We start from the raw sequence: 19,618 nt of genomic DNA, 5'->3' as shown, positions 1-19,618 counted from the left end.
TCAAGCCGCTGGTGATTGTGTAATTGCACCCACCATGTTTAGTGCTATGCATGGCTGATAAATAGGTACCTACATCAATCATCAAAATAAAGGAACAAATTGATAAGCATACATAAATATATAGTTTTGAATTAAATTTATGATATTATATAGTATATCTAAATGAAATCATAAATATTAATGAACAATTAAAGTGGTTCACCTCATACATATGAAATAAATATTTTAGAGGATTCACTTTCCAAAATTTTGAATTTCAATCCTTTATTATTATGCGGTCAGAGGTCGAATACATATATGATTCATCCGTTAAATATTAAATAATAAATAATAAATTCAATAGGTGAAATGATCATTTTTCTAAACCCTTGAACTCTCTATTACTTTTTGTATTCATAGGTTGACCATGAAATTCATCAAATAAATGAGTTTAGCACTCTCAGTTATCGAATGGATTTCATGGCTGACCTTCAATCGTATATACGCGTAGTTAACAACGCATGATCAATATATTAAAAAATTTGTAGATATTTTGATATTAAAAACCACAGTTATTATTTTTAATTTCTTTTTAAGTGAGAAATAGAAGCAATGTTTTTGAGATGATGATTGATTTTGACTTACATTATGGCCAGCATCAAGTATCCAATAGAAACTTAAGTTTTCATATGACTTAAAAAAGCCTTTGGTCTTTCTTTCACTTCCACAATACAATGGAGTTCTATCTTTGCTCAAGAAATTTTGAAGGCCTGACCATCTACACAAATAACTCAAAAAAGTTATGATAATTAAGAAGACAATTATGCAAATTAATTAAGTTACTTTCACCAAATTTTAAGAGGTAAATAAATAGGTGAGAGGTTACTTACTTGAGTTTCTTGACCCAAGCTTCCGTTCCCTTGGTTGAACAAATTAGATCAACCTATATATAATACTAATCAATAACAAATATATTCTTTTATTTTGTAGGAACTATAATAGTCAAGAATAATTTATATATTAGATTTTCTAAAAAGGAACCAATTAATAATAGTAAAAAATAATTTATTTTTTTATTTTTTAAATATGGATTGAACATGATTTTAGATCATTGTCTCTCTTTTTGAGAGATTTTTGGATTTTCTTATAGTTGGATGTTTAGAGACGTTTATTTTTGCTATTGTTGTGCCCTTTTGCTTACATGTGTTATAGCCTATTAGATGTTGGTGGAGCGTACTTTTAATACCCTTGTACTCTGAATATTATATTGTACCTTTGTCGTTTTTTATATAATATTATTTTTCCATTAAAATAAAAAGAAAAATACAAGATTGTCAATTAATTTTGTTTCAAGAGCAACATTAAATCTAAAATAATTTCAAATCCAATTAACAAAATTTATTTTCATGAAGAACACTCACTTGTCCATTGTAGATAGTCACATTGACCCCGAGAGCTAGCAACTCATCAACCTAAGACAATCAAATAAACATCATGAATACAATTTTAATCCCAAGTTGATTTAAAACCAAAGTTCCAAGCTTGTTCTCACCTCACTAATTCTTGGCTTCATAAAATCACCTTTAAAATTTTCACCTCATATATATACTAATTCTTGCCATCTGTCACCAATTGCAAAAAAACATGAAATTATGGTTTTAATCATTAGAATTAAGAACATCTAATATAGACCTAGTCCGAATGTCAACCTTACTATTTTTAGTAAATTTTAATAGTAAAATATTAATTAGTTACATTAGTTGAAATTTTTGTCCTCACTAAACTATAATACTATAAAAATAAAAATAAAAAATTTGTCTACCAAATATCTTACAAGATAACATTTGTTTAATACCTTAAATTTTATCATGTGTTATTCTACTATGTATTGTTCTGATCCATGCTTATATTTTGCGGATCAAACGGATCCTTATTTTTAATTTTAGAAAGTTATATAGACTTACTTAAGATTCTGTGGAATGATCTTTAATTTTTCCTTTATGGCACCATTTACTAAGTTGTTTAGAATCTCCATATCATCATTACCAATTGTAGAAGTAATGTAGTTGGAGTAACTACGCTTGAATAATCTCTTCTTTGTTGTTGACAAGGTATTTAAATGGCTTCCATCATCCTCCGTAAAATCATAGAAATTCTGGAATACACAAACATGAGATTTAATTGAAATTAATTCTTCATTTAAGTGATTTTAAATATGATGAATAAAAATATATGTTAGTACCACATAGTTGCTGCTATTGCTTATTACATCTTCAAGTTGATGCCATGTATCAAATGCATTTAGAAAGTCACCAACTTCAAGTTGTTGCTTGATCTTTTCAGTCAAACTGCTCTCAAAAACATGTTCATCAAATAAAATAGAGAAATTGGTACATTAATTATACAATACTCCCTCATACTAAAATTATAAGTGAAATTTTATGGTCCTTTTTCTATTGAATATAGATCACATATTTCAGTTATTTAATAAATCTGAAAATAAAATTTTTACTTATAATTATGGTCAAGTGTGATGGTATGATGCCACAATTCAAGGCAGAGAAGACGTTATAACTCAAAGAGCAACAAAAATATTTACATTTATCCTCCTTCAAAAACACTAGCGGGCCTCTCAGATTTAAGACATATTTTCTTACCACTAGATCAATCCTTTGAAGTACCATAATTTATTAACATTAGAAGATGGAAATTAAAGCATATGTTACATACATGTTTGATTTTTGTAGTCCATTGTCATCAATTCTTGAGATGTCTTTCAATAGAGGAGCCCATGAGAACTGCAAAGTCAATTAAATTAATGCTAAAAAAGTGAAAGCTCAAATTAATGTTGAAATAAATTAAGGATACAATTATTTTTGTTCTTACCACATAATCTTCTGGGGAGATCCAACTATCTGCTAATACCACCCCTAAATTTGGATAAAAATAGTATATGGTCACAAAATACTATATAGTAATATATAGTAATATAATTCTTTATACATGTTGGACTTCAATATGATTTCTTTTTCTTTTTCCCATTGAAATGATTTATGTATTTTTTTTTATTTCATTTTAGTAGTTGTTTTGTTTATTCCTTAATTATAACAAATGATCATGAATTTCAAAGAAAACGAATACCTCCAAGTGTAGCCTTCAATGTTCCATTTTTAATTGCTTTGTAGGCTGATAATCCAAGAGTAGCAGCAAATTTTCCACCATAAGATTCTCCAAAAATGAATAAATTACACTTTTGAAGGGTTGAATCATTGTTAAATATTTTGATTAATAATGTAGTCAAGTCGGTGGCTGCATCTTCGTCTGTTTTAACAAGTAATGTTGAATCCTCGACAAAACTGAACCCTGTTCCAACCGGAGTGTCCTATATATGACAAAAAAAAGCATTTAATATGAGTTAATTGAATTTTTAGTTCTCCATTTTCTATGAAATAAGATTTTAGTTCTCTCATCTTAAAATCTAGAATTTTAATATCGAATTTCATACATTATTCGAATTTTAGTTCTCTCATCTTAAAATAATAGTGTCAATATAATTTAGTCAAATTCACTATATTCGAATCATGCACATAGCTAAGTTACCACAAATAGCAAATCTGCTTTTCTCAACCAAGTGAAATTCCTTTGCTTCAAATTGACATCAAGAGGACCAATCTCTTCAAAATTTCCAAGTCCAATTCCTGAATCACCCTATTCAATTCAATTAATATTTGAGACTTCAATCCATAATAAAATAAAAATATGGATTTTTCTTGTTCAAAATTAATTAATTCAAATAATACTTACAGGTCCTCCTTGCAACCAGAGAATTATTGGCCATGGCTCGGAGGAATTCTCCACTTTGTATGGACTTTTATAATGCCACCAAAACATATTTGCTTCTATGATAATACGATTCAAAATAACACCATTATTCAACTCATAATTCAATTCAATTTTAATTTTGTAATATCATGAAGCAATCAATTTAAAAAGTTTGGAAAACACAATAATTGAAATTACATATAATTGTAATGCATTTGTAGGATAACAATGCACCAACTGCATTTGTAGGATAACACAATAATTGAACTTACTAGGTCTAACTTGTACATATCCCCATTCCTCTGATCCATCTTCATTACTCAAAGCACCAACTTTTCCATCATGAAATAGGATAACAATGCATATAAGAGTGGCCAAAAACACATAAAGCTTTACCATTGTGAAAATGAAAAACAATAACAAGTAATAATATGAGTAAACAATAATGAAAATAGCTAGCAATTTATATTGCATTGGTATGAAAATAGCTAACAATATAATGAAAATAAACATGTTTAATTTTGTCGGTGGTCCCAATAGAAATAGAAGGCTAAGAGCACAAAAATTGGAAAAGACAAAATCATGGTGCTACCATTGCTACCAATTATAAATAGTGACATTTCTTAAGGCATAAGTATTATACTCCCTCCGATCCTTTTTATAAGAAACACTTAGGGCAAAAAATTTGGTCATTTTTATAAGAAACTTTAACTAATTTTCAAATGTTTTAAATGTTCAATTTCACTTATGCCCTTATTTATTATGAGAGAGAATTTAAAAATAAGTAAATTAGTTGAATAAAGAGTAATTAAATAAGGGTATATATGGAATAAATTTAAATTTATAAGAGTATTAAATGAAAATAATTATGTTAAATGTGACTCATTGGTCTGTGTGGTTTTTTCAAATTGTTCCTTATAAAAAGGACCGGATTTTCATATTTTTAATCTATACCAATATATAAAAGCAAAACATTGTTTTAAAAATCCCAAAATACCCTTAACATTTCTTTTATTTTATTCACACCATTCTTTTATAATTTCCAAAATCAACAACTTTTCTTTAACTTCCAAAATCAACTACACACTAACAGTTTCTATTCATTTGTTCAATTCTTTTAGTTTAGACTTCTTCTTCATATTTCTTCAACAAAATTTAAAATAAAATAAAATAAAGAGAGATATAAAAAATCTAGAATATAATTTTTTACACAACTTAGCATAATAGAAAAATTAGATCACATAATAATAATAATAATAATAATAATAATAATAATAATAATAATAATAATAATAATAATTGTTATGCCCCTCAAAAAATTCTTCTCCTCCTCTAACCCTAGTCGTCATCACTTTTCACTACTAAAAAAACACAATTTAGTGACGGAATTTTGTGAGGGAAACATATCCCTCACGACTTGTGACGGAATTTGTGACGGAATCTTATATTTTTAAATAAATTAAAAATGTTAAAGTCTAACGACGGAATTTGTGAAGGAATAAATCCCTCACTAAAAATCCGTCATAAATTCTCTCACAAAAACTAACAAATAATCGTTAGGGAGGGATTTGAATACAAGGACAAATTCCGTCACAAATCCCTCTATTAATTTTCAAGTATTTTAAAGCTGTTTTTTGAATATAAAAACCAATGAAAATGACCAAACCCCTGAATATATGGCTGAGTTTCAAAATTCAAATCTCTCGCGTGTTCATTTCCTTTCCTAGATTCATCGATCGTCCTCTTGCGTGTTCATCTTCCTCCAACAACACTGTTTCACCGCTAAACCAAAACTCTTCGATTGAGTTTCAACCACCGCCACACAACGAAGAAGCGCCACCGCCAACTCCGCTTCTTCTCTCTGATAAAACGACGTAACGGAAGAGACGTTCATAAATCATACAATTTTTGCATACAATTTTGAAAGGCTTCCTTTTAAGGACTGTAATATGATTATGAATTACGACCGGTGTATAACTTGTTGTTGTTCCTTAGAGTGATATCATATGCAACTGCAGCTTAATATCTGCTATTCTATCCACAATCATCGGATTGCATTACGGACATGTACTCATACACTTTCAGGTAAAACCTGTGACTCAAAGTAATCAATTGGTGCTTGAAATCTCCTTAACTTCTGCTCACCTCTTCACTTTTTATATTTTAGGATTATCTTTCTAGATTGAAGCAATGGTATCTTACCTCATTGTTGGTTGAAATTTACTATCTAACCAAACATTCGTCCTAATTTTTTCTGATGCTGCAACCATTCCTTTGAATAAACAGTTGTACACACTAAGCTATGTTTGCGTAACATCTGGTGCTGCGACATTAGTTTTTTCAGCCTTCTATGTAATGGTAATTTCTGGACTTCCATTTCATTGCAAAAGATTTATTTGCTTTGCTATATGTTGTATTTTTTCTTTATTCATTCTCAAGCTCCAATCCATGCTCTAATTTGTATGCTTATCTGTTCGACTCTGCAGGGTGACTTAAATGATACTCTTGGACAAGAATTTGGTGAAGAGTTCAATTTTTATGTTTTAGTTAGGTTGTGGGAGCATTCCTAGTATAGTTGTTGTAAGAGTTCCAAGTTTTATTTTCCCTAAAGTGTATCTTACTCTAATTTTGAGTAATTTGTTTTGAGAATTTTGATGTAACTACTATTTTCAAGAATGTAGTTACTCTATTAAATTTATATGGATAAATTTTATGTATTTTATTGAATAATATATGATACTTATGGATGCAATTAAATTTATATTATTAAAAAAAAATTTAAAAAAATCACATTAGAAAATGAAAAACTAGGTGACGGATTTACTTTTTGTTATAAATTAGAGAGGGAAAAAATCCCTCACAAAAATACATTCTTTTAAATTAGTGACAGAAATATTCCCTCATAAATATTTCCCTCATAAAATCCCTCACTATTAGTTACGGAAATATGCTCTTAAGTTGAATTTTGGTTTACAAATAGTGACGGATTTAATCGTTGATACGGTACAAATCCGTCGCAAACTGCCACGGATGTCAAAATCCCTCACAAATATTTTGCGACGCTCATTTTCTTTACGGATTTTGGTGCCTCACTAAATCCGTCGCTAAATCAGTTTGTGAGGGAATTTGTTGATTTAGTGACGGATTTGCTCCCTCTCTAATTTTGATTTTTCTAGTAGTGTTTTCTCTTCTTCTTGATCTACTAGAGAGAGGTGATTTAAGGTCAATTTAGGCCTAAAATCACCCCTCTTTCTATTTTAATTAAATAAGTGATTTTTCCACATATATTTAGTACTCCCTCCGGTCCTTTTTATAAGAAACACTTTGAAATTTTTATTTGGTCCTTTTTTATAAGAAACACTTTGACACAATTCCATTTGTACCCTTATTAAATACAATCAAATAATTCATTATAATGCTAGTGCATTAATTAGATAGTCCTATTTCACATGCTAGTCAAAGGTTAGTTTTGGAATATAACATAAAATGTTAGAATCATTAATGAGAAAATTTACCTTCCTTGGTCTGTGTGATTTTGTCAAAGTGTTTCTTATAATAAGGACCGGAGGGAGTATTTCTTTTGTTTGTTTTTGTGATTTCATCATCATTTGTTTTAATTTTCTCGTCTTAGTGCGGAGGATTGTTATTGTTATCCCGTCTTAGTGCGGAGTATTGTTATCCCGTCTTGGTACGATGTTCATTTGTTTCAGGTTGAAGGATTAAGGTTGATTCAGTGCAGATTCAATCAATAATTTTTGTGTCATCAACGTTACAGATCCGGAGGCATGAATATTCCGGAAATTTCAATATAGTTAAATATGTAGGCTTATGCAATATGTCGTTTTATGCTATTAACACAGATGTTGTGAGTTTGTTCGTAGATTCATCCTTTTTATTTTTAGCGATTTTGAATTTGTATTGCATCAATGTACTCTTATCAATTTGAATGAATGAATACCTTTTATTTAGTCAAAAAAATTGAATCACACAGACGGGTATGTTCGAGGACCACTTGTGGATGTAAATTAAAAAAAAAATTAACTGATAAAAATTTCAAAATAATTATCATACGTGAGACAAGTTCTAAATTATAAAAATTTCAAAATCACTATTTTATACGGGATAAGTCCTAGCTTATATAAATTTCAAACTAACTATCATATACAGAATAAATTTTAACTGATAAAAATTTCAAAATAATTATCATACGTCAGACAAGTTCTAAATTATAAAAAATTTAAAATCACTATTTTATACGGGATAAGTTTTAACTAACGTATACAGGACAAATTATCACTGATAAAAAATTCAAAATAATTATCATATGTGAGACAAGGTATAACTAATAAAAAATTTAATAAAACTATTTTACACGGGATAAATTTTAAATGATATATAAATTTTAATTATCGTATACGGGACAAATTATCACTGATATAATAAATTAAAAATAATTATCATATGTGAGCAAGTTCTAATTAATAAAAAATTCAAAAAAAACAACTATTTTACACGGTGTTAATTCTAACTCATATATAAATTTTAGGATTTAATTGATATGCACCGACGGTGTAAAATAATTTTACACTGTTAACCAATACCAACCATGTTTTCCGTCATATCACCACACTTCACCCCACTTTCTTGATATGACATGGCAAAATAATGGTTTTTTATTGGACGATGGTGTAAAACTATTTTACACTGTCGGTGCATATCAATTAAACTCTAAATTTTAACTATCATATACATGATAAATCATCACCGATAAAAAATTCAAAATAATTATTATATGTGACACAAGTTCTTACTAATAAAAATTTTGAAAAAACTATTTTACATGGGATAAAATTATAATTGATATATAAATTTTAAATATTTATAATTGCAACCAATTTTGATTATCAAACTATAACTTAGAAAAATATATCAGCGTAACGTTATGACCCGTGATATTGCACGAGTCTATTACTAGTTAATATTAATTATTTAATGCCGTTGGAAATTAAGGCTAAAGGAAAAATAATACTCCATCCGTCCCAAAATATAAGAACTAGTCTGACTACTGCACGTATGCCAACACACAATTTTGATCCTAATATATTTAATTGTCTATTAATAAAAATTATAAAAACTTGATATTTTGAAAATACACTTCAAAACAAATAAAACAAGATTTTATATGTTAATATTTATATTTATCTATAACAATATATAAAAAGGATACTTGAGTTTGGGATGGATTTTTCATTATTCCATAATTGCCCTTAACTTTCTTTGTGGCTTTTTAATTATTCCATAATTGCCCTTAACTTCCTCTAACTACCTCTCTTTTTCTTTTATTTTTTTTATGGTTTTTTCATCTATACTATATATAAAGAGAATAAATGAGTTTTGGTGTAGACTTTTCATAATACCAACAATACCCTTACTTTTTTAGTAGCAACAAAAATCTTTTATTAACAAACTCACCATAACATAAAACATATCTTTTTTTTTTGTACATAAGTTAGATACAGGCAGGCGCGTTCGCGCCTGTCTAGCCCGCTAGTATATTATTAAAAAAGTATGGTCAAAGTAACATAAGGGAATAATGTCATTTAGTCAAATGAGCTCTTATAAAATTGGACTGACGGAGTATTAAGTAATAGAGCTTCAAAATGTCAAATGTATTTGACTTGAAACTTAGACCAAATTCATTTTACATATATATTGCTACAGAGAGAGTGTAAAAGAGTGATAAAAAAAAAAAAACAAATTAGGACATATTTCAAATTAGGATTTTCAGAGAAGAAAATCTAACTTTCATTCTCAAATTCAATCTTCATATTAAAAGTTGGTTTTTTCCGCTAAATTTTCCGGCCGGTGCCATTCAAGGGACATAAGGTCGTTTGATACTATCATGTCATAAAATCCTTCTTCAACTTTTTTTTAACATGACTTACGAAATATTTTACGGACAACAAAATCATTGAAAATGTTTATCATGTTCTGTCAATTTACTTTTTTTGTGTTAGGTTCATGTTCTCCCAATTTACTGTTTTTTTCCTCTTTTTTAATAAATGTTTACCTTATAAAAGGAAAAAACATATACAAAGTAATATTTTATAAAAAAGGATTATCACGTATGGTATACATTTTCAAAGTTTCTGAAAAAACATAGATTCCTTTTATTTAATGAATGTACATTTTCAAAATAAAACGTTTCATTTTAAAATATAATTTTGTGATTTCAAAATTAGAACCATCCGATCTTAATCAAATAATTTGTTTAATATAGATCTAATGGTTGAATTTTAATTCTCCACCCTTTAAAAATATAAACCGACCAGTAATCCAGAAGGTTCTATATTGGTGAAATAGATCACTATGTGTGAATTTTTAAATTATTTTTTTTTACTATATAAACTCTTGCATTCTAAATTTCTAATCACCATTTTTGCTCTCAAGGTTCTCCTCCTCCTCTCACTTTCTTCAAGTCTTGCACAAACTCCACTTTCAGCCCAATCAGAATGGTAATAATGTATATCCATATAAATCTTAATGCTAAGTTTAATTGTTTGTACTTTTTTTCTTAATACAATTTGTTTTGTCACTTAGGATATGATGTTTGTGCCATGGCTGGAAAAATTGTTGGCGATCACAACCTTTTTTTCGGCATGTGAAATCCACTCCAACGAATCCAAAACCGAGTGTAACAAATTTTGGTGCCTCGATTGTTATGATAATTTGTTATGCGAATCTTGCATAACAACTCGTCATAAAGATCACCGAATAATTCAAGTGAGTATTGTTTAATTTGATAGCTAGAACCATATAATTAATATCTCAATAATATATGTATTTTTAAGTAATTTTTAGACTTTGTGATGTAAATCTGAATTTTTATACTTGCAATTTTAATTCAGATAAGAAGGTTATCTTATAGTGAAGCAATCAAGACGGTTGAAATTTACAAGCATGTAGACATCCTAGGAATTCAAACATATATTATTAACAATTTTACAGCCATATTCATAAACAAGAGGCCTCATTTCCACCCTATAAATAACAAGAATGGTAGCATCTCATGTTGTAAGACATGCAAAAGAAATCTTGTGGATTCTTCTTACTTTTGCTCTTTGGCATGTAAGGTAAAATTCTTGGTCGCAATCTCTTTTAATTTTTCTTTGACTAATTTATTAATTTGTTGATTGGAATATGACTTTTTTTGTTATGCCATTTATAAGGATGGTTATTTTCTTATATTATTTACACTCAGTCTAATTATTGTACTTTTGTTATCTTTTCTTTTTTAAATATAATTAATTGAGGTTACATTGTGTGCATGTTATACAAGTTTGCATATATAAAGAAGGATGGGGGATTTTTTGTAAGCATGGAAGAGATGGAAGAAATGGAAAGATTACTAGAGGAATCGATCAAGGAATGCCCACCAAAAGATAGAGCAAGAAAATCACGTGAGCAAAATCTAAAACAAAATGTAGTTGGATCAAGAATTGATGAAGAAAATGAAGAGGATGAAACGAAAGAAAAAGACAACAAAGAAAGTGTCATTCCTGTTACTCGTCCACCGGCTTCATTTCGTAAGCCAGATTCAAGAAGAAAAGGAATACCTCATAGGGCTCCTTTTTTTTAAGTCCTTTATCAATAATTAGAGAGATTTAAATAATACTATTATCTACTGAGATAGATTTCTGAATAGATCGATATGTATGATGCTCTAATGATAATAATTTACTTATGAACATTTGATTTTTTTTTAAGCAATATTAAACTAATATATATGAAAGAACATGGGTTTTCGATTTCCAATAAATAAGCGATTTAACAAAAAATTAAAATACTTTTCTCCTCAAAATTTATTTCTTGCTCAACCTAGAAAAAAAAAACAAGATATGTATGTAGCATCTCATGTTGTGAGACATACAGAAGAAATCTTGTGTACTCTTCTCATTTTTTCCTTTATCATATATCTCAACTTTATCTTATTCACCATTGCATCAGCTCCATTAATGCAAGTTTAGAGCAAAGGCATGAAATCATTAGACTTAGAATTCAATATTGGTTCAATATGTTAGTGTGTTTGATTTCAAAATGCAATTTGGTATTTAATAAAAGAAAAAAATTGGTTATACCAAAAAAAATATTACTGCAAAAAAAATATCCATCTCCTGCGGAAAGATAAACTTTCTTGCGGAAACAAATTTTCTGAGAAATTGTGGATTTTTAGTCCAAATCCGCAGGAAAATTGCATGAAATAAGCAAATTTTCAGTAGTGTTTGACAGAGCTCGTTAATTACTTGAACACAATATTTTGGTTATGACTTTTTTTTTGACGAAATTTTGGTTATGACTTCTTTTTTTTTTTTGACAGAAATGACTCTTGTTATTTTAAAACGTTAATTACATTAACTTTGTGACCAAATTACAATATTCATCTTAAAGGAAAAAATGTATGAAAGATAATGTGATATTTAATTATATTCAAGGTAAAAAATATATATTATATATTCTTCCAATTTTTAAATTAACTTGAGTCCCCAAAACACTATATTAGACCATTTGTAAGATCTATCTCATCTCAATTGACTAATATTGATATTATGAGGTTGGACATACATAGGTTTGAACCTAAGACTTAATTTATAGGTTTGTGTGTATTTCAAGTAGTGTTTACAAGCCCAAATAAAAATATAAGTTCCGGACTGTAGTCAAAGATGTTTTCTCTCTAAGCCTGCTATGTATCTTTTATACTTCCAAATATTTCAATTTTGCCCTTGCTAAAAACTTCGATTCGCAGAAACCGAAGTTTTTTTCAGTTCAAATTCAGGAAAAATTCGGTAAACAGAAACCGAATTTTTTTTTCAAGGCAAAAACAATTCGGTTCGTAGCAACCGAAGTTTTTATTAAAGGGCAAAAAAGTAAAATCAAGGGGGAAAAAAAGAATCATGAGTGCCTAAAAAAAATATCGCAGTCAAATTAATAAATATGGCCCAAATGTTACCCAAAAATGTTTTTGCCTGCAAAGCAGCGTAAGAATACACAAACGGTCAAATCTAGGGTTGGGTCAACATATATGAATGTCTAAGGCAAATTTAACGGTCATTTTAAAGTCTATGATAACATTTTAATAAAACTAAAGTCAACTAATTTAATATTTGTTCAAAAAATATTAATTTTATATTGTATATTTTATAGTGTAATATTTTATATTTTAATTAAGAGGCTTAAGGCGTTTGCCTTAGTGGCTTGCCTTAGTCAAGTTAAAATTCTCTGATGCAGATCATCATACGGTGCTCCGAGATGAGTTATATAGACAAAATGACAATCACCAACAAAAACTCATACTTGTAAAATTTTGGATTCGAACATGAATGACTGTATATAACCTAACGTTAATACTGAATATGTATATTTGACCAAATTAAATTACTTTTTTATATATATAATATTGTCTAGTAGTAACAAATTTCAACGTTCAATTTTATATTAATAATAAACTTTCTTAAAAAAATATTAATCTAATAAACTGGAAATAACGCCTTCAGGAAATCATTATGATTTTTTTACTAAAAATGCAATTTGCCAACGTTCTAAAATTTGTGTATATAAGGTAATATTTATCCACAAAAGAATCCATTGAGTTTGTTCTTATCATTACTCAAATAATATTGGAGTGCCATTTTATTTTAGTTTCAAGCTTAAGATAAAAAAGAGATCGAGAGACTAGCACAAAATCTTCCTAAAAGGAAAACAAAAAGTAGGAAAAAGGTAAAAAAGTTTAATAGCAAAAGCTTTCAACGGCTCTTTCTCATTTTATAGATAATAATATATAGTTTTTTTATAAGGTGATATCTTTATATCTAATATTTGACTTTTTTGCATAAATTTTTACCCAACAGCTACTATGGCCAATGGATCAAGTGATGTTGAAAAGAAAGTTACTCCACCAACTCAAATGATGAATGATCCAAAAGAAGAGGGCGTTCGGAGTCCAAAATTGACCATTGTTATCCCTAAATATGTGATGAAAGAGAGTGACGAACTTGAAGAGTTCAAAACCCCCACAGGTTCGGAGTTTATGATACCTCCACCATTGGTGTGCCCACCTGCTCCAAAAAGGATGCGCAAGCCGAAGACATCAACACCGATGGTGTTCTTTCCAACACCTTTGGCTGAGGAAGTGATATGCTTCTTCGAGTCATTGTATGAGAAGTTTGTTGAGATAAACAAGAAGCCCGAAAGCGATTGAAATTAAGATCTTATATGTAATAAGGAGGCTAGCTAGCCCCATAAGAAAAAATTTATTATCCAAATCTATTAGGATTTTAGGGTTAACTTTCATTTGGGCAGGTTACATTTTTAGGGGTTTTTTTTTTTATTGTATTCAACTTCCAATTGGAGGCTAATTAGTTTGTAGTTCAATGCAATCCATCTTATATTCGATTTTTTAATGCTAATTCTATCGTAATTCATGCATTAGGTTTTTTCTCTTTTTTTATAGTACTTTGTTGTACTGTATTTAGGTTTGAGTACTACTTGTAGTAATTTTTAAAATTGTCTCATCACACGAATTTTTGCTTAAAAAAAAATACAAATCATGTTAAAAGTTATGATAAAAGGGTAAGAGAAATTGAAAGTACCAATTGAAAAACATTGGGAAACAAAATTTTGGGGCAGGAGGCGCTAATAAGAATTTAAAAGAAGGGTCTTGCTAAACAGTGCCCCCGGGGCACTCTTTAAGCATTCCTTTTAAAGAAATAATTTATCCAAAAAGTGAAACATTTCGATTTCCAAAGCGTTGACTTCACACATTTCCATAAAAATTTAACAAAAACTTACTATTTAAGATGCTTAAAGAGTGCCCCAGGGGCACTGTTTAGCATTTTCCTTAAAAGAAATCAATCATCCTCTTAAAATCTGAGTGCTGAAGTAAAATAATAAGTGCTGCAGTAATAATATACTAGTAATATTTAAAAGAAAATAAAGCTTATTTGTACTATTTTTCCTTTCCATTGTAGTTGATTTATTTTCTTTTTCTTTAGTACTGTCAAATTAACACATCAAAATTTAACTCCAACAATTTGATTCAATGGTAAAAATATAGATTTAAATAGGTATTCCTACTTTAGTTTGGGCGCCACTCTCTAAATTTCATTCATAATAAAAACAAATTCTTAATTCACGTTGTATATTGTTAATTATTTTTTTATCATGATATTGATATGAAGTTTTCACCACCGTTAGCGATGACTAATCTCCGTCGAGGAACCTGTGAGGCACACAAGATGGATTCTCCCCTCCCAATCGAATTTTTTCCTTACACATGAGCTAGGAATCGAACCTCTAACCACATGTTTAAGGGGATCAAGACCCTTACCCCTAGTCAAAAATAATAATATTATAATGTTAAAAATGGAAATTTTAATCTCATGATTTTAACTAATATTTTTTGTAATTGATTAGGTCAAATTTTATAAAGAATTAATAATTAGGGTCAAATATCTCATAAATGTAGCTCAATTAGTAACTATGTACCGAGACATTATTATAGAATCTTTATTCGAACCACAAATTTCCCACTTCTTCGCACTTGACCCCAAAAAAATGATTAGGTTCAAATTTTATAAATTCCATCAAAATGCATATTACATCGATCTCAAATATAAACAAAAATTAGTCGATAAAAATATATGTATTTGATCTAAAATTGGACAATATACATCAATTTTCTTTAACCATTTTTACTTTTGTTTGAGATTGGAGGGATATGGCAAGCCATGTACTTTCTACCTTGTGCTTCCCATTATTTTGGTTACTATTAGCACTCACTTTGGTTATTATTATGAGAAAAAAATTATTTGTCTGCTTCATTTATTGAATAATTGATATATCTGACTTATAATATAAATTAAATACATTAATTATTCAATTAACCTGAAAAATGAATTTTTATTTATAATAATAACCAAACAGATTACATGGGAAGACTTAATTATTTATTTTATTAAAATTGGTGGAAGAAAAGAAACTATTTACAAAACAATACCATCATTATTAAAATCCTACGAGCATCACAAAAAAAATAAAAATAAAAATAAAAAACGTGTGTTCATGTTATGCATGCTTTCCCTTAATCAGTCAAAAGTATCCGTTGTCATTAATTAACATTATTTTATTTTACTTAATCAGTCAAAAAAAAGTTAATATATTTAAAAAATGAATTAAATAGTAAAATAATTTTAATAAAGATGACATTATTATATTAGTAATTTTTTTGCATAATTCATGTATCATTTGCGCGCAACTGCAAAAACTAACTGATCATCAAACTCACATAACCTTGGTTAGATTATAAGAAATCTGTGTCATCTCATCTAAGTAGTATCTAGCTGGCTTGACCCATAGAATGTTGAGATGAGAAATAAGGAAGGAAAAGGAAGCCTACCGAGCGTTATTCCTTGAGTCTCGGGACGTATTTGCTTTAACGTTTATAGCTCAGGTCAGTCCCCCACGGTCTGTTTTGAATTTCTCGGACAGTGTCGGCCCGCATCAAGGACTCTCATGCAAGCCATACAACATTTCCACACAGGAACAACTCCTTTCCTTGAGCTCGTCTTGGTATTATATATATATATATATATATATATATATATATATATATATATATATATATATATATATATATTAGTAATTTAAAACTATGGAAGTCAAATTAAAACCGATTGTTGTTAAAGATGACATTATTATACCTCTTGACATCACATATGTCCTAAGAAACTCAATTCCTCTAAGCAAAACCACACCTAGACAACTTAGCAAACAATTGTTTCTCTCTCAAAGGTTCGCAAAATTATTCTCAAGTGTTTTGCATTTAGTCTTAGAGTACACTGGGATATAATCTATGGAAACCACATCAGTCATATTAACAAGATCCCACTCAAGAAAAATATTAGCAAGATCAATAAAAATTAAACCATAGATCACATCACATTAAGTAATAAAACGTGAGAAAATTGTTATCTTAATTTATTGGAAATATAAATAGATATCATTATTAAATACCAAATCATGAAATCAACTACTCATTAGGATTGAAATTGTTGATCGTGATCTTGCAATCAAGATTAACATGAGCAAAAATTTGTTTTTAGATTTTTCTCATATCATTAAAATCTTGATTAAAAATTACCTGGATGGAAGATACATCACCATCAACTACTCATGGAGATATTAACTGCATCTAAAATCAAGTATCGACATGATCCTTCAAAATCCACTTAACTCCATCAAAATCTGGCCAGAATTACCTTATTTAAGTGTATTTATACTAGTATAAATTTTATGAGTCTGTTTGAAAAACTTGTAACAATAATTTATGACAATTTTTTATAAAATAATTTCAGCTTATTTTTATAAATTCTCGAATATAATTTATGAATTAATATAGTTTTTTTATGAATTAATATAGTTGATAATATACAAAAAATAATTTAACTTTATTTTGTCTATATATAAACGTTTATTATAATAAGTCAGAAATACTTAAAATTAAGTTTATCAATTGTGAATTAATCAATTTTACAAAATTATTTCAATTCAAAATCAAGTTTATCAAATATTCACCCAAACATTGATGTCAACGCACACTTGAAAAACAAACTTTCTCATATAATTTTCAGCAGTTTTGAGGTTTCTGGTTGTGTTTTTTTTTTCTCCCTCACTCCATGGGAAGCAACAAGTATATCTGATATCATTAAAAAGCTCAAGTAAAACAATAGTCTTCCAAAATGTAATTGAAGAGTACAACGAGCAATCCGAGATTGTTTCATGGTATAGAACAATAACTGTGTCGTTTTCTATGGCTATGCTGGAATCTTGCTAGAACTCCCATCGTAGACAAAAATAGTTTTGCTTGAATGGTGCTGAAAATTTGGTATTCCATTAGTAAGGATTTAAGTTATATAACCAAGTTTTTACAACAACAATAACAAGGTGAGACATACAATACCGCCGGAAGAATAGAGGGTATTTATCCAATAATTAATAAAAATAAGTTATATGATTATATTTGCATGGGATATATACAAACTACATTTTACTTCAGTTATAAATTTGTTTGTGACTAGTTTTTATTGGTTGTTGGATAAATCATCAGCAATTATTTTAAGAGTGATTAAAAAAGAAAAATGTTGGGGCACTGGTTAAAAAAAAAAGGAAGTGTAGTCAATCACTAAAACTCGTAAAAAGTGTTATTTTCTATATAAAATTTTCTTTTTTATGGTTTAATGTTTCTATGAGCTTAGCTCAGTTGTTAGAATCATTGCAATATGTGTAGTTGGAATTTTTAGCAAAGCTACTTGAAAAAAAGTATATTCAGAAGGACATAAACATCGTGGCACATCCACAATTACCTTTTAAACTTACCATTCACTTTTAACCCCACGTATATACTTGATTCATGTGGTCTTGACACATACCCTCCACATGTCTACATATAGTGCCACATGCCAAATGGGATGTGTTTTTGGTTATAAAAAGCTAAATATTGGGCTAATCCCTACAAAAAAATTTCCTTTTGTGGATTTGTAATTAGCAAAGAAACTTGAAAGGTGGGTGAAAGGGATAGGTTTTTTTTTTTTTCTGACTAAGGGTGAAAGGGATAGTTAATGGCTCCAAAACGTGCTAATAAGAAGATGGTGGTTAGATCAACAAGGAAAGTTGTTGAAGAAAGTGTACAAGTTTCAGTTGTAAGCAGCAACAAAAGATCAACAAGAGCTAACAAAGATAATGAGATAGATAAAGATGTAGGTAGTGATCATGATCAAAGAGAAGAGCATGTGAGGATTATACCTGTTCAAGAAGTGACTCCTTCAGCCAAAGAAGATTCAAATGCAAGCACAACCACTTTCACTACTGAAGACAAAACAAACCAAGAAAATACTCCAAATGAAGCTACCATGGAACCCAAAGAGTCAGAGAATAAGAAGGTCAACAACAAGGAAGGAAATTATGGTAAAGAGAAAAGGAAGAGGAAAAGGGTGAGGAGAATGGGAGAAGGGTATCAGAGATATGTGTATAGGGTATTGAAACAAGTGCACCCTGATATGGGAATTTCATTTAAAGCTATGACTATTCTGAATAATTTGATGAATGACATGTTTGAGAAGTTGGCTGATGAAGCTGCAAAGCTGACGACATACATAGGACACATGACATTATCTTCAACTTCAAGGGAGATTCAAGGGGCAGTGAAACTGGTTTTGCCAGGAGAACTTGGGAAACATGCTATTGCTGAAGGAGCCAAGGCTGTTACCAACTATATATCATCCTATGGTGCCTAATATATAGAGGCACAAGCTTTCATGTTTCTATTATGCCTAACCTTTGTATAATTGTATTGTGTATAGTAAGTTTAGGTGTGTGTTGCTGAGTGTGCCCCTTGTGTTTATTTTATTTAGATTTCTTTTAGAAGAAGAAAAGGTGCAGATAAATAGCATGGTTGTCATTTATGTAAACTGCTTCTTTAATGGGAGTAGCTCCTTTAACTTATTTCTTTTTAATGTAGGACTTGTTTTCCCAATATATTCTCTCTAGCTCAGCACTATTAACCTAACTTATTTTTCATTATACAAGGTGTTTTTTTTTTAATGCAGATCTAACTTACTTATTGAATTGCACTCATCTTTATAAGGGATGCCACTTTTTACCAACTCCCTTTTTAGGCTTATCTTGAATTTTTTCTAATGGGGCTTATTTCCTTAATGAGCTTTAGGACGGATTTCGGGACGAGTTCGATTCCTAAGTGGAACAA

General features: G+C 29.1%; 2 protein-coding genes across 2 annotated transcripts; one reads left to right on the top strand and one right to left on the bottom strand.

Annotated features, from left to right (window-relative positions):
• Nucleotides 1-4,200, bottom strand: LOC123896511 (serine carboxypeptidase-like 51). The gene is made up of 14 exons (XM_045946887.1): nucleotides 4,074-4,200; nucleotides 3,784-3,878; nucleotides 3,580-3,687; nucleotides 3,121-3,361; nucleotides 2,866-2,909; nucleotides 2,710-2,777; nucleotides 2,222-2,327; nucleotides 1,944-2,134; nucleotides 1,672-1,688; nucleotides 1,532-1,560; nucleotides 1,401-1,451; nucleotides 870-922; nucleotides 625-757; nucleotides 1-69 (listed from the first exon to the last, which is right to left on the bottom strand). The coding sequence occupies exons 1-14, from the start codon at nucleotides 4,198-4,200 to the stop codon at nucleotides 1-3; spliced, it is 1,332 nt and encodes a 443-aa protein (XP_045802843.1).
• Nucleotides 4,201-18,764: 14,564 nt separating this feature from the next.
• Nucleotides 18,765-19,247, top strand: LOC123896509 (late histone H2B.L4-like). Its single transcript, XM_045946886.1, has one exon. The coding sequence runs from the start codon at nucleotides 18,765-18,767 to the stop codon at nucleotides 19,146-19,148; it is 384 nt and encodes a 127-aa protein (XP_045802842.1). The 3' UTR covers nucleotides 19,149-19,247.
• Nucleotides 19,248-19,618: the final 371 nt, after the last annotated feature.

This window comes from Trifolium pratense, linkage group LG7, assembly GCF_020283565.1.
Source record: "Trifolium pratense cultivar HEN17-A07 linkage group LG7, ARS_RC_1.1, whole genome shotgun sequence".
Taxonomy (NCBI): Eukaryota; Viridiplantae; Streptophyta; class Magnoliopsida; order Fabales; family Fabaceae; genus Trifolium; species Trifolium pratense.
The sequence above is the reverse complement of the archived record's forward strand: the minus strand, read 5'-3'. Positions and strand labels throughout refer to the sequence as shown.